The following is a 16963-nucleotide window of genomic DNA, read 5'->3' on the forward strand; positions in this document are numbered from 1 at the left end:
TTGCCTCACCATATACAAAATGCATATCACACTGCGCAGACCTAGTGAAGTTCTCTATGATGCAGCACAACTGCATGAGGCAAACTAGGAATGAGCACTGTGTTTCTACCACCTATATTTGTCTTTCCTCTCTGCTGCCACTGCTGTCAGGGAGTCTCTACAGTGTTATTGTGACAGGTGTGGACATGTTCAATGCCATCTAATGTTCAGAATGTTGTCAGATCTATTGCAAGATGTTTCATCTGCTGTCTCTCAGTGTACAACATCATGTTTTCGGCCAAATGTGTCCTAGTGGCAGGTGCCAGAACCTATAACTTTCATGCTCTTTATCAGCACTGGATGAAGTTTCCAGACATGGCTTCCTATCCTCAATTTGTCCCTCAAGATACGCTTTACAACCCCATGAAGTTTGTTGATATCATTTTGTAATGTGCCGTATGTAGGAGTGTCTACATCTCACGTTTTATACAGTGATGTCCCAACCATCATATTTGGAATTTATGCATTGTCATTCAGCAGTTCAAGCTGTCAGAGTGTGGTCACCATAGCAGCGCCTCACACACATGAAGTCAGACTGTAGGACAGATTGCATCCTGTAACATCTGCATTTTGCCATTCAACCCACCAGTGACGATGTACACATGCCCACTGCAGTTTGAAAGATTTGTAACTTCTGGAGAAGCAAAGCAAATGTAATGGCACATTTACTAGTTCTCTACCCTGTAGCAGACAGCAATGGAACCTCAATACAGATAGAACCACAAGTTGACAGTCTTGTTTGTAGGCAGGTCCACAACCTTGATACAGTTTTTGCAAGACAACGTTGTCCACTGTAGGCTGTAAAATTTTTCTGCTATTGGCCAATTTTGACCGTGAAGTCATTATCAAACATATACACAGGCTATGTGCCATGTAATTTAATCTATCAGTCCACATGTGGAACCACACATTAACATTAGCATGGTCTGTATCAAACAGGAATGAAAAGATTGTTCAGCATGTCGAAGAACAACATACAATACAGTTTAGAGATGAACTTGACATCCATTCACTGAAGAACCACATTTTAACATAGGTAAATCCTATCTTATACACTCATTACATCCATAAGCAGACTGCTTACGGATGTAATGAGTGTATATGTTGACTGCTTATGAATGTAATAGGTGTGTAAGCTAAGGTTAATATGTGATTTTTTTTTTTTATTATTTTTTTTTTTCCCCAATGAATGGATGTCAAATTCATCCCTAAGCAGTAGTGTACTTGGTTCTTTCACATATTTTACAGTCTATCTGTTCATATTCAATATAGATCGTGTCAATGTTGGTGTGTGGTTCCACATCTGTATGACAGATTAATTTACATTAACTTCCTTAGGCACATTGCACAGACATACTATGTATGTGTTTGATAATGACTTCACTGTCAAAATTGGCCAATAGCAGCAAATAAATGAAAAATTGTACAGCCTACAATGAACAATGTTTCTTTTGAAGAAGAACCACAAGTGCTGGAGTGTATCTAGCCGATACCATGGATTAATCTGTATGTTCTGCTGCTGTCAACTGAAGAAGATAGCGGTCATCTCATGCTATGATAAAATTGCATTGCCAAGTACCAGTCTTTGTTAGCTATGACCCTCTTCTATCCATTGGTTCCACACAAGCTTCACTGTCATAGGAGCAGGTCCTGTACAATCCAAAATTTCATGACATTTACTAGAGCAAAATCAATCTATCCTGCTGAGATGCTGACAAGAAATACTGATACTTTCTTTCATGTTTCCACTTCATTTGACAGTGCTTCACCACCTGAGTTTGGTATAAAACTGACTTTGTTTATGATAGATGATATTGTGTGACTTATGGCATATCTCTGTGCTCTTAATCTTTCTGCTAGACTGTTATACGCATTCTCCAAGGTTGGGTGGATTTAGGTCAGTCTTTCTAGGTGTTGCAGTTTTTACAGATGTTAGCGTACCAAGGTCCTGAAAGCTTTAAGGAAATGATAAAATTTTGACACATGAGTCTTACTGTTGAAGGCTAAACTGTTGAAGGCTAATAGCTTACCTATATCCTTTGTGATGTATGAAGATATATTCTTGAACTTCATAAGAATATCATTAGCAAGAAGATTCTACAACATTAATACATCACAGACAAAATCAAACACTGGGAAAACCAGGATGGAATGTAACAATATTATGAAAAGGGTAGTTGCTACTCCCCCATGTAATGGAGATGCTGAGTCACAGGTAGGCACAACCAAAAGAAAGACTGTCAGAAAGTGAGCTTTCAGTCAACAAGGCCTTTGTCAGAAATGGAGAACATACACATGCACATGCTCATGCAGTCTCTAAGTCTGACCCCAATGGCCAGAGACTGTGGTCGTGTGTGTGTGAGTTGCATTTTGTGTAAGTGTGTGTATGTTATCTGATTCTGACAAAGGCCCCTTTGTGTGAAAGCTCACTTTCTGACAGTCTTCCTTTTTGTTGTGCCTATCTTTCTTTTGTTGTACCTAACTGCCACTCAGCATCTCTGCTATATGGTGAGTAGCCACTATCCTTATCATACTATTGTTAATATGGCACAGACATTTACAATAATAAAAAATCTTCAGTATCTTTGTCCTTGTTAATCAAACTATATCAGCTATATGTGAGATACAAGTATTTTTAGATACTTGAATTATGAAACATCATATCAACATTGTATATGGTGTGAGAATATGATGAAATTTAAAACAGGCTTCTGAAAACAAAGAAATATTTATTATAAATTTTAATAGTCTACATCAAAATAAAGTGCAATAGAAACTAGATAACCAGGTTTGGCTGACCAACAACCATCTTCAGTTCTAGGAAACAAACAGGAAACAGCCTCTCAATGTGGTAACGATAAAGAAAAACCTCCAAAAGATTTTTAAAACATTATATTTTCAGAAACATTGTAATATTAAATAAAATAAAATAACATACCATACTTTCACTGTAATTGGTACCTTAGATGCCAAACAGTGTTAGCCAGTACAAAATTAATACTATGAGTTGTTGTTGTTGTTGTTGTGGTCTTCAGTCCTGAGACTGGTTTGATGCAGCTCTCCATGCTACTGTATCCTGTGCAAGCTTCTTCATCTCCCAGTAACTTCTGCAACCTACATCTTTCTGAATCTGCTTAGTGTATTCATCTCTTGGTCTCCCTCTACGATTTTTACCCTCCACGCTGCCCTCCAAAACTAAACTGGTGACCCCTTGATGCCTCAGAACATGTCCTACCAAGCGATCCCTTCTTCTAGTCAAGTTGTGCCACAAACTTCTCTTCTCCCCAATCCTATTCAATACCTCCTCATTAGTTATGTGATCTACCCATCTAATCTTCAGCATCCTTCTGTAGCACAACATTTCAAAAGCTTCTATTCTCTTCTTGTCCAAACTATTTATCGTCCATGTTTCACTTCCATACATGGCTACACTCCATACAAATACTTTCAGAAACGACTTCCTGACACTTAAATCTATACGCGATGTTAACAAATTTCTCTTCTTCAGAAATGCTTTCCTTGCCATTGCCAGTCTACATTTTATACCCTCTCTACTTCGACCATCATCAGTTATTTTGCTCCCCCAAATAGCAAAACTCCTTTACTACTTTAAGTGTCTCCTTTCCTAATCTAATTTCCTCAGCACCACCCGACTTAATTCGACTACATTCCATTATCCTCGTTTTGCTTTTGTTGATGTTCATCTTATATCCTCCTTTCAGGACACTATCCATTCCGTTCAGCTGCTCTTCCAAGTCCTTTGCTGTCTCTGACAGAATTACAATGTCATCGACGAACCTCAAAGTTTTTATTTCTTCTCCATGGATTTTAGTACCTACTCCGAACTTTTCTTTTGTTTCCTTCACTGCTTGCTCAATATACAGATTGAATAACATTGGAGAGAGGCTACAACCCTGTCTCACCCCTTTCCCAACCACTGCTTCCCTTTCATGTCCCTTGACTCTTATAACTGCCACCTGGTTTCTGTACAAATTGTAAATAGCCTTTCACTCCCTGTATTTTACCCCTACCACCTTCAGAATTTGAAAGAGAGTATTCCAGTCAACATTGTCAAAAGCTTTCTCTAAGTCTACAAATGCTAGAAACATAGGTTTGCCTTTTCTTAATCTCTCTTCTAAGATAAGTCATAGGGTCAGTATTGCCTCACGTGTTCCAATATTTCTACGGAATCCAAACTGATCTTCCCCGAGGTTGGCTTCTACTAGTTTTTCCATTCGTCTGTAAAGAATTCGCGTTAGTATTTTGCAGCCGTGACTTATTAAACTGATAGTTCGGTAATTTTTGCATCTGTCAACACCTGCTTTCTTTGGGATTGGAATTACTATATTCCTCTTGAAGTCTGAGGGTATTTCGCCTGTCTCATAAATCTTGCTTACCAGATGGTAGAGTTTTGTCAGGACTGGCTCTCCCAAGGCTGTCAGTAGTTCTAATGGAATGTTGTCTACTCCCGGGGCCTTGTTTCAACTTAGGTTTTTCAGTGCTTTGTCAAACTCTTCACGCAATATCATATCTCCCCCTTCATCTTCATCTACATCCTCTTCCATTTCCATAACATTGTCCTCAAGTACATTGCCCTTGTATAGACCCTCTATATACTCCTTCCACCTTTCTACTTTCCCTTCTTTGCTTAGAACTGGGTTTCCATCTGAGCTCTTGATATTCATGCAAGTGGTTCTCCTTTCTCCAAAGGTCTCTTTAATTTTCCTGTAGGCAGTATCTATCTTACCCCTCATGAGATAAGTCTCTACATCCTTACATTTGTCCTCTAGCCATCCCTGCTTAGCCATTTTGCACTTCCTGTCGATCTCATTTTTCAGACGTTTGTATTCCTTTTTGCCTGCTTCATTTACTGCATTTTTATATTTTCTCCTTTCATCAATTAAGTTCAATATTTCTTCTGTTACCCAAGGATTTCTAGCAGCCCTCGTCTTTTTACCTACTTTATCCTCTGCTGCCTTCAGTGTTTCATCCCTCAAAGCTACCCATTATTCTTCTACTGTATTTCTTTCCCCCATTCGTGTCAGTTGATCCCTTATGCTTTCCATGAAACTCTGTACAACTTCTGGTTTAGTCAGTTTATCCAGGTCCAATCTCCTTAAACTCCCACCTTTTTTCAGTTTCTTCAGTTTTAATCTACAGTTCATAACCAATAGATTATGGTCAGAGTCCACATCTGCCCCTGGAAATGTCTTACAATTTAAAACCTGGTTCCTAAATCTCTGTCTTACCATTATATAATCTATCTGAAACCTGTCAGTATCTCCAGGTTTCTTCCATGTATACAACCTTCTTTTATGATTCTTGAACCAAGTGTTAGCTATGATTAAGTTGTGCTCTGTGCGAAATTCTACCAGGTGGCTTCCTCTTTCATTTCTTCCCCCCAGTCCATGTTCACCTACTACGTTTCCTTCTCTCCCTTTTCCTATTACCGAATTCCAGCCACCCATGACTATTAAATTTTCGTCTCCCTTCACTATCTGAATAATTTCTTTTATCTCATCATACATTTCTTCAATTTCTTCATCATCTGCAGAGCTAGTTGGCATATAAACTTGTACTACTGTAGTAAGCGTGGGCTTCATATCTATCTTGGCCACAATAATGCGTTCACTATGCTGTTTGTAGTAGCTTACCCGCACTCTTATTTTTTAATTCATTATTAAACCTACTCCTGCATTACCCCTATTTGATTTTGTATTTATAACCCTGTATTCACCTGATCAAAAGTCTTGTTCCTCCTGCCACTGAACTTCACTAATTCCCACTATATCTAACTTCAACCTATCCATTTCCCTTTTTAAATTTTCTAACCTACCTGCCCGATTAAGGGATCTGACATTCCACGCTCCGATCCGTAGAAAGCCTGTTTTCTTTCTCCTGATAACGATGTTCCCTTGAGTAGTCCCCACCCGGAGATCCAAATGGGGGACTATTTTACCTCCGGAATATTTTACCCAAGAGGACGCCATCATCATTTAACCATACAGTAAAGCTGCATGCTATGAGTAACTTGCTAAATTTTCAAAATATTACCAGAGCATGTCTGGTAGTGTACAGAAATGGAATATGACTGATTGCTGCATGTGTTTGCCCACCACCATCATGATTTGCCAGCTACAGTCAACAGGTTGTGCACAAGGATATACATTTATAAATTTAAGAACCAAACAGAAAGAACTATCATCATGAAAACACTTTAAAAGTAATGGGCCTAATTAAAAAATTGTACATAAAATACTTAAAAGCTGTGTCAGGACTATATTGGGACAGGCATGAGTTTCAGCTCAGATGGCAACCACCTACAATATATAAAAGGCAAGAGCATATCACAGGGTAATACCAAGAAATATGATAATTATATCTTAAATAAATGAAAACAAATAATGGCAGTGCTTCATATAATATGGGAATTGGTATCAGTTTCCAGAGGTCAACCACCATACCTGCTCAACAACATCCTTCAAGAATGCTTAGCAAAGCTGATGTCATAACATGAGTGCAGCAAACGGGGAAGACAGCAACTCTGCATTGGCAGTTTTCCATCTAGAACACATCCAAAAATTGGATTTTCCTACCCATTGCTACATTAATAACATTAAAAACACAATGCTTCCATTATTTAAAGTATTTAAAATCACTGGAGAAGACTGAAATTTTTACAAAAAGGAAGTGTCTCCCTACCTATCCTGAAAGAGGCACACAGGCTCAGTCAGAACTATTGTTTTAATATTGCACAACACAGGTTCAGTCAGAACTATTGTTTTAATATTGCAAGTGCAAGTATGTTCTGCTATCCTACCAACATAGAGAGTACTCACCCTGGTGAGTTCTTTAGAAAATATGGACTGCTCTGAATTGACATATAATATTCTTCAGCTACTAAAAGGTGCAAAATTTAGCTGCCCTACACAGGTCAACAGGGTGTATAGATATAGTTAACTATACTATACTGTTAAAGTGAATTAACTTTATCAAATCTGGCTGTAACTACCAAATGAAGAAAAATCCTTGCATTAAAACGGGTTTTTTTTTTTTTTTTTTTATACACACATTTGCTTCAAAGTCTGTTCTAATATACAGTTCCAGAAATGAAAGAATGAAAACAAACACACATATATGTGGTGTTCGTCCTTTTGGACATGTCTGAAAGAACACACACCCCTTTGATCCTAGAGGCAGGATGAATCAAGACACACAAAGGAATTAATGGCATTATTTGCTAGTGGGCATTGATTTAAATCAATGGGGAAATTTGAAATTTTGTAATGGACTGGGGTTTGGACCCAGGTCTCCTGTTTACTAGGCAGATGTGCTGACCATTACATCATCCAGACACAGTGGCCATCAACTGCATGGCCTAAATTAGAATGCCTCCTGTGAGAGCCAAATTCACAACTTACCACACACTACTGATGTAGTGCCATTTTCCCATGATCCTCATTACTCATGGCATTTTGTCTATTTCCATAAGAATTTGAGTGTGGTATGCCTCTGTGTGTGGTGTGCATCTGTACTGAAGTGATCATTGGCCATCCTCACCTTAATTATATATGTGGTGTCTGTTCTTTTGGACATGTCCAGAAGAACAGACACCACATACATAATTAGGTGAGGACGGCCAATGATCACTTCAGTTAGATGCACACAATGCTCAAACTCTTATGGGAATTGGAAAAATGTGGAAAGTAATGAGGATAATGGGCAAGGGACACTACATAAGCTGTGTGTACATAAGCTGAGAATATGGGTCTGACAGGAGGCATGCTAGAGTAGTCCGTGCACTTGCAATGGTCACTGTGACTGGATGGTGCAGTAGTCAGAATGTCTGCCTAATAAGCATGACAAGCAGGTTCAAATATGGTCCAGCACAAATTTTCAACTTTCCCCATTGATTTAAAGCAGTGACCACTGGTAGCTAATATAATTAATTCCTTTGTGTCTTGATTAATAATAGCTGCAGGATCAAAATGTTGTCTGACAGCCAACGATCACTTCAGTGCAGATGCACAACATTCTCGAACTCTTATGGGAATTGGCAAACTGCTGCAAGTAATGAGTATAATGTGCAAGGGGCACTAAATCAGTAGTATGTGGATAAGATGAGAATTTGGGTCTCATAGGAGGTTTGCGAGAGTAATCTGTGCAGCTATGATGATCGGAGAACCGGATTTGAATCCTGATCTGGCATAAGATTTCAGATTTCCTCATTGGTTTAAATCAGTGTCTACTGGCAGCCAGTGCATGTAATTCCTTTGTGTCTTGAAAATAAACATTGTTTTCAATGAGCCTTTCTCACTTACAATACTCTCCCTCTCTCTATCAGCCAGTTTAAGGTTTTTAACTCAGACCTGGTATGGAAACAACTGTTCATCAGTTAGTAAATGGTTTGTCAAAGACATATGGTATTCAACAGTATCAAATGCTCACTCAAATATTTTACAGATCACCTTCGGATTTCAAAAATTCCTGGTTATAACTGCACATTGCACCATACGGAATTACAATGGTGAGCCATAATATTCGGACCACCTGCTTAATAGGTTGTTTGTCCATCTTTGGAACAAAATACATCACTGATTCTGTGCATACGTGTTGATGGGGTCTGATAGCAATCCAGATGGATTCCATAGGAATTTGGTCATCGAGATATCACCATGAATTCACTATAATGTTCCCCAAACCAATGTAGCATGGTTCTGACTCTGAGACAAGAACAATTATACTGCTGAAAGATGACATCATCGGGGAAGGCATCAAGCATGAAGGGGTGTAGATGGTTTGCAGCTACCAGTGTGTGTTCAATTACTACCACAGGTCCCATGCAGGTGGAGGAGAATCTCTCCCATAGCATAATCTCTCCCATAGCATAATATTGCTCTCATCAGCCTTTGACTGTAGTGCACTGAAAGTTTCAAGCCACTGTTTACCTCAATGATGGCATTTGTGGAGATGACAATTACCCGAGTGTAGCAAAAATTCACCCGAAGAGCTGACATGTTTCCAGTGATCTATGGTCAAATCCCGATGGTTCATGCCAACTGCAGTCATAACTGATGGTGCTGTTGGGTCAGCATGTGAACACATTGGGGTGGTCTGCTGTGGATCTCCATGTTAAACAATGTATGATGAATGGTGTGCTCCAAAACTATTGCACGTGCACCAACATTGTGCACTTTCAACAGAGATGCCACAGTTCACCATCTATCCTACTTTACAGTGCAGAAAGCCTCCAAAGCCCATCTTTGTTAACAGTAATGGATGTCCAACCACTTAGTGCCTCATGGCAGTTTCACTGTCCTTCTACCAGTTTCTGTAGATTCTCATGACAATAGCAGATGAAAATTCAACCAGCTCCATGGTTTTCAATATACTCATTCATAGGCTCTGTATAATAATATTCTGCCCTTTGTCAAAGTTGCTTATCTCAGTGGATTTCCCCAATTGCAGTCCATATCTTTGCTAGTGCGGTCCCTGTCTGTGTCTGCTCTACTTACATACTTTTGTTACCACATCACGTGCCCAAAGTGCCACCAGGCGGCATCAAACATTGAAGTGGGCAGTGGTCATAATGTTTTGCTTGTCAGTGTATACCTTGAATAAGAAATGCACAAATCTCTCAAAAAATTCAAAATTTTCATTGGCATCATGCATGAATGATCATGTACGTTTACCAAAAAATCAAATTCTCTGCCAAATCACTATTACTCCATTCTAATGAAAATCCATAGAACTCTGGGCTATAAGACATCTCATCACAAGAGCTGACCACAGACTCCTGACTCATGCCTAAAATTCCTCTCCCAGTACCACACTGTGCAAAATATCATTTATCTAATGGGATGCATAACAAAGTAGTCAACAATAACAATAATGGAAATCCCTGGATCTAGCAATATATAAAATAATGGAAAGGCAACCACTCACATAGAGCTGATCAATGGATGGAGTCCAGTAACACATAACAGAAAACAGCATTCACACTAGTTTTGAACCACTAGCTCTTTTTCCATCAATAGTTCACATATTGACACAGACAGCCACACAGACATCAAATGCACACTGGCCAAGACAAGACTAGTCATTGATACTCAATTATTAAAAGCAGTTGCCTGTGATGATGGAGTTGGGGAGGTCACAGGGAAGGGTTCAAGGAGGTGGTGGTCAAAAAGATGTAGGTCTTTGGACAGATGACTTAATGGTAGGACATCAAGGCAAAAAAGTATGGAGGATGAAACAAGAGATGTACGAAGACTGGGGCACTCAGGGGAGGAGGAGTGAAAGAGGATAGAAAGGTGAAGATGAAGAGGGAGAAAGGGAGGGGACAGAGAAAGGAGATGGGTTGAAAAGAGGGATAGGGGTGAGAGGTGATGGAGAGGGAAGAGTGGAAAAGAGAGAATGCCCACATGGGGAGGGGAGAGAAAGAATTGTGGGGGAGGGCAGTGCATGATCTTGTTGGAGAAGTAGTGGTATGAATGGGAGATAGAAGGACAAAGCCAGGTGAGGCAGAGGGAACATGTTAGTGAAGGTTAGGCCAGGGGATTGCAAGAGTGCAGGATGTGTTGGAGAGACAAATCCCATTTGCGTAGTTCAACACATGTTTCTCTGAATTACATGGATACGAATTGTCTCTCCAATACATCCTGCACCCTTGCCATCCCCCTGCCCTAAACCTGCCTTCAACGTGTTCTTGTTGCCTCACCTTGCCACCCCTTCTCTCTTCTGTCCATACTACCCCTTCTCCAACCAGATCATGCACTAACTTCTCCCACCACTTTTCCTCTTCCACCCCTTCCCCATGCGGGGGTCATTCTTCTTCCTCTCCCTCCTTCCATCCCTCCCTCCCTCTCTCCCCCTCTCCCCCCACTCTCTCTCTCTCTCTCTCTCTCTCTCTCTCTCTCTCTCTCTCTCACTCTCTCTCTCTCTCCCCCTCACCTCCACCGATTTTTTGGTCTCTCTCTCTTCTCTGTTCCCTCTCATTCTCTCTCTTCATCTTCACCTCTCTATCCTCTTTCACTCCTGCCCAACATCTCTTGTTGGACCCTCTGTACTTTTTTCATTTTGTTGTGGGGCACCAAAGTCATTTGTCCAAAGACCTGCATCCTTCACTGGCCCCTACCCACCACCATCAACTCAGGCAACAACTTTCAATAATCAAGTGCCAATAATTAGTCTTGCCTTGGCCATGGGAGTGTGCATTGGCTGTCTGTGTGGCTGTATGTGTAAAAGCATGTATTACTGCTGGAAAAACAGCTAGTGCTCAAAAGCTAGTGTGAATGCTGTTTTCTGGTATATTTTTCTGTGCTCCATGTATAGATTCACTATAGGTCAGTGGTGCTTTCCCTCATTTTACAGAAAGAAGTCAATCACCTTCATATTTCGGTCACTTAATACGGTACTCTCCCTCTTTGGATCACTCCGCATTCAGATATCACTTTACATGAAATTACAAAATAATACATCAACAAAATGCAAATATACACAGTTTAACTCCATCCTTCATCAACTGATGGACTGAAGTAAGTTTTACTTCTCAAAACTCCCAATACTGGCTGCTTTACAGCTATCATTGTCCCCCATGTATGTTACTCACATCAAGGCTCGACAATGTGATTTACATGCTCACACATACTTAGCTATTCACAGTTTCAGTCAATAATTTTTTTCATATATGTCATATTCATTCACTTATTCATTCAGATAATATTTTCCAGGAACAGTCAGGTGTTGTTTACTCCACAATTTAAAAACGAAACAGTAGTTGACATTATTCAGTTTTTTTTCTACAAAAAAACATATGAACATGTCAGGAAGTTATTTCTCAAGAAAAGTCATAAATACAGTGTTTAAGCTGTCTGTAAAAATGAACTGCTGAGTTGCAGACAGGAACAATGAGACACTGTTACACATTATAGGTTCCAGCCAAAGTCTTCTTCAGCACAGTAAAGAAAACACACATAGATTCACACAAGCAAGTACACCTCATGAATGCTTGGCTGCTACCACACGCAGCTCTGACCAGTTGGAGCTGTCAGTGGTACTGGTCAAGTGTTCATGAGGTGTGCTTGCTCTTGTGAATCTTGTTCAAGGAAATAAATCATGTTAAGATTATTTATTTCTGACTAACTAACAGTTTCATTACATACTTGAACACCAACATATAAAAGATAGAGAAGAAAAAAATAATCTTAACAGGTTATGGGCACAGACTACATATGACAAGCCATGAAGTGTTTATTTTCACTCACCCGTGAATTTATAACAAATAACCTTAACAAATCATAACTGTGTTTCCTCTCCTCTGTTATGGTGGTGCCTGGTTCTGTGTTGTGAATTTCTTTGTTCCTAAGAGTTTCTTTTGTTTTTCATGTTTTTGTTTGAAGTTTTCATGTTGCTAGTAGCCATCTTTGAGATATTAAATGAAGATCAGTATTACTAAAAGTGTTGTGTTCTTGCTATAAAATTATATCCTAAGTTCATCCACAACAAGTTATGGTCCCATGTTTGAACACTTCAGGCTCTGAGAATTATAGTATTTGTTCATGAGACTATTTTTCTGTTTGCTAGGATTTCGTGAGACTGCAAAACTTTTGGAATGACAGACACAGTGCTTCAGTTGAGTGATGATATTAGTCGTACAAACATTTGCAAACTGTCAAGTGAAGATCAGTGGGAAACATGGAATTGGCAGATTCAACTTTGTTTAAAGGAAGGTTCTCTTTATTTGATTATAGATGGTACACATATGTCCATCATTATTGGAAGGAGAAGAACCATCCAACGCACATCAGCTCAGGCTACGGGACAATGCTTGGGCAGCTTGTATCATTGGAATGGCACTTGATGAGGAACCTGCTATTCATGTAAGAAAGAAGACTGATGTAAAAGAAATTTGGGATACCCATATGTCAGTATATGAACAACCTTCATTGCAGCGACTATATACATTGTACGATTGTTTCTTTGAAATGACAAAAGATGATTTCACATCTATAACAAAAAACACATCGCTACTTGCAAACATTTTCCATGAATTGTGCAGTGACCTGAACAAAATTAATCCAAATGCAACTTTGCACCTTTTGCTGCTCCACCATCATATTTTCAAAACATTAGGACCAAAATATCAGTTTTACAGGTCAACCTAGTATCATGTTCCTAAAGCTGAGCAAATGACACAGCTTCCAATGGAGAATTTGCGTTCAATTGAGAATTCGCGAGCTACACAGGCAGCTGCTGCTTTCTACACAAAATCGAAAACAGAAGAAATTTGCAACAGAGGGGAGTAAGTCAAAGAAGAAAGAAAGTCATATGTGTCTGCATTGGAAGAAAGCTGGACTTATTACCGCAAACTGCCAAAAGCACATGGCTGCAAAAGAAGCAAAAATGACAGCTAACAACAATAATAATTCGAGTTCCAGTCTAAAAGTGAGCAACAAACCAAATAAATTTCTAGCCACTAGCTTGTTGTCTCATGTTAATTTTGATAGTCCAGATCCTTGGATTTCGGACTCTGGCACGACACATCATATTTCACCAAATAAATGGCATTTCGCTACATTTGAAATGTTTCCAACTCCAACATGTGTGTGCAGACAGCTGGCAAAGAAGTTATTTTTGTACATGGGACTGGCAGTATTGATATTGAAATATTGATAAACAAAAGGTGGACACCTGCTTTGCTTGAAAAGGACTGGTATGTACCTGATGTCAGACACTAACTTTTCTCTGTCCGTCAAGCTACACAACGTGGATATAATGTGACTTATGATAATAAAGGTGTTGTCATTTGGCAACATAGTGAAATAGTCGCAACAGGAAGACTATTTAGCTCAGTATACATTATGAACCTGTGTGTTTGTCCTCCCAGAATCACAAGTAATGATTAATTTAGCAACTTCAGAAGAACAACTACAGTGTTGGCATGAGAGGAGAGGAAAAACCTGAAGAAGACAAGGCAAATGTGTGGGGTTTCTGACACTTGCTGGACCACCAACAGCCAAGATAGCAAGAATATTAAAGAAGCACGAAATAACGACCACCTTTCACGCACAGAAAAAAGTCAAAGATATACTTGGCTCAACCAAAGACCAACTGGGGTTGCTGACGCCGGGCACTTACAGCATTGAGTGTGAATGTGGGATGGAATATATTGAGCAGACACAACAATGTATCTCCAAGTGCTGTACTGAACACATCAAGAACGTATGACTAGAACAGTCAAACAAGTCCGTGGTAGCAGAACATAGCATTATTGAGGGACACACAGACGAATTCGAAAAAACGAAAAAGCTGCACAGCGCCAATGGTTTCTGGGACTTGATCTTCAAAGAGGCAGTGGTGATATGTCTGCACAACAATTTAGTAAACAAGGATAGCAGTTTGAAGCTCAGTGCAACGTCGAAACCCACAATTGAAAAAATACATCAGGAACGCTCCGATCTTAAGGCAGCAGCATCCGCAGACAGATTGGATAGCCACCGAGTCTCGACACTGGTCCACCACTCCCCCCCCCTCCCTCCCAACTACTGACACGGTAGCCCCTTCCAGAGGAACATGATTGGCCAGCCTACAGTAGCGGACGGCAGCCAAGCAGCTATATAGATATGCAGAACACTGCATCCTGACACTTCGCCAGAAGGTGTTAGGTACAAAACTCATTGAAATGTTGCAACAAGACAACACCAGCACTCGACTGATTACTCAAGAAGAATTCATCAGTGGAATACACCAAGAAAGACTGCAGTCGCAAATATCACACCTCTACGAGGAGGATGTCCAGGGTAACTACAAGATGCTGCAGAATCTACAAATCAAGAAGAGAAAGCTGCTCAGCAGACTAGCCTTCTTGCTGGGGTGTTGGGATGAGGAAGTGATGCTGCAGTTTACAAACTTGTGGCATCCTGTCAACACGGTGAGGACAAAATGCATATTATGACGGGCTGGTTCAGCCTTAGTACAGGAACACATACATGTTACCAGAATGGAACTCGACAAGAATGCCAAGACTTTGCTCACTCACCACCTGTACCTAGCTTCCACTCTCCCATCACACACCTGGAAATGGCTGGACAGGAACTGGTATGCCAGCAGTGAGCTCCAAAAGAAGAAAGCCACTAACAAACAGTGCCAGAAGCTCCTCAGACTTCCGGGCAGATGTCAACAGGAGGAGAAAGCCAGCAATATTCTACATCTAAATCTTCATCCATAATCTACAAGCCACCTGATGGTGTGTGGCGGAGGGTTCTTTGAGTACCTCTATCGGTTCTCCCTTCTATTCCAGTCTTGTATTGTTCGTGGAAAGAAAGATTGTCAGTATGCCTCTGTGTGGGCTCTAATCTCTCTGATTTTATCCTCATGGTCTCTTCGTGAGATATACGTAGAAGGGAGCAATATACTGCTTCACTCCTCAGTGAAGATAAGTTCTCGAAACTTCAACAAAAGCCAGTACTGAGCTATAGAGCGTCTCTCCTGCAGAGTCTTCCACTGAAGTTTATCTATCATTTCCACAACACTTTCGCGATTACTAAATGATCCTGTAATGAAGCATGCTGCTCTCCGTTGGATCTTCTCTATCTCTTCTATCAACCCTATCTGGTCCGCATCCCACACTGGTGAGCAATATTCAAGCAGTGGGTGAACAAGTGTACTGTAACCTACTTCCTTTGTTTTTGGATTGCATTTCCTTAGGATTCTTCCAATGAATCTCAGTCTGGCATCTGCTTTCACTGACGATCAACTTTATATGATCATTCCATTTTAAATCACTCCTAATGCCTACACCCAGATAATTTATGGAATTAACTGCTTCCAGTTGCTGACCTGCTATATTGTAGCTAAATGATAAAGGATCTTTCTTTCTATGTATTCACAGCACATTACACTTGTCTACATTGAGATTCAATTGCCATTCCCTGCACCATGCGCCAATTTATTGCAGATCCTCCTGAATTTCAGTACAATTTTCCATTGTTACAACCTCACATTACACTACAGCATCATCTGTAAAAAGCCTCAGTGAACTTCCAATTATATCCACAAGGTCATTTACATATATTGCGAATAGCAACGGTCCTACTACCCTGCGGCACACCTGAAATCACTCTTAAGACCATCATCAACCTGACATTTGGTGAACCAACAATCTCCATGCTGTCAAAAGGCCTGAACTATGCTCCGACTCCAAGAACGTTCCCAAAACATGACATCATCTGCAGCGTCGAGCAAGCCATAATTGGACTCCCACTGAGAGCAGCCGAGGAAGTGAGGAGGGAGACCAGCAAGCAAGAATGCCAAAGAACAACATTACGGCAGAAGAGCGCAAGGCACTGTTGAACCTTCGCGATGACAGGGGTATAGTGGTCTTAGCATCATACAAAGGGAATGCAACAGTCCTACTGAAGTCAGAAGATTAATGGCAGAAGATCAACACCTTACTACAAGATCCAGCATACAAAGAAGTGGGGAAAGACGCAACTGCTTCTGTTACACGTAAGACCATCGATCTTCTCAATAGCTCAGGACTTAACAGAAACACCATCAGGAAGCTTTACCCGAAGGCACCGGCTCCACTGTGACCGAATGGCCTCCTGAAGATCCATAAGGAGAATGTCCCACTACATCCTATATCGAACACCATAAATTCTCTGATGTATAGTGTAGTGAAGCACCTAGCACAGCTGTTAAAACCACTCATGGGTCACTGCCCTTACCATGTCAAGAACTCAACCAAATTTGTTAAGGTACTCCAAGGGTTATGCCTGGATGAGAAGGATCTACCAGTCAGCTTTGATGTCACTTCTCTTTTCACCTGGGTGCCACTGGATGATTCCTTAGCCCTACTTGAAGATCACTTCAATGAGGACACACTCAGACTCTTTTGTTTTGTGTTAACCACAATGTACTT

The 16963-nt window shown here is 40.3% G+C and overlaps 1 protein-coding gene across 8 annotated transcripts in view; it reads right to left on the reverse strand.

The window, feature by feature from the left end:
- Positions 1 to 16963, reverse strand: part of LOC124555503 (bestrophin-2-like) — a 674041-nt gene that overhangs the window by 49456 nt on the left and 607622 nt on the right. Inside the window, exon 11 of one of the 8 annotated variants that reach the window (XM_047129437.1) lies at positions 6369 to 6603. The exons of the other annotated variants lie outside the window; for them this stretch is intronic. Within the exon in view, the coding sequence (XP_046985393.1) occupies positions 6521 to 6603 (83 nt within the window). The 3' untranslated portion in view covers positions 6369 to 6520. Of the gene's footprint in view, positions 1 to 6368; positions 6604 to 16963 lie in introns of those variants that run through there. 8 annotated transcript variants of the gene reach the window in all.

This window comes from Schistocerca americana, chromosome X (assembly GCF_021461395.2).
Source record: "Schistocerca americana isolate TAMUIC-IGC-003095 chromosome X, iqSchAmer2.1, whole genome shotgun sequence".
Lineage (NCBI taxonomy): Eukaryota > Metazoa > Arthropoda > Insecta > Orthoptera > Acrididae > Schistocerca > Schistocerca americana.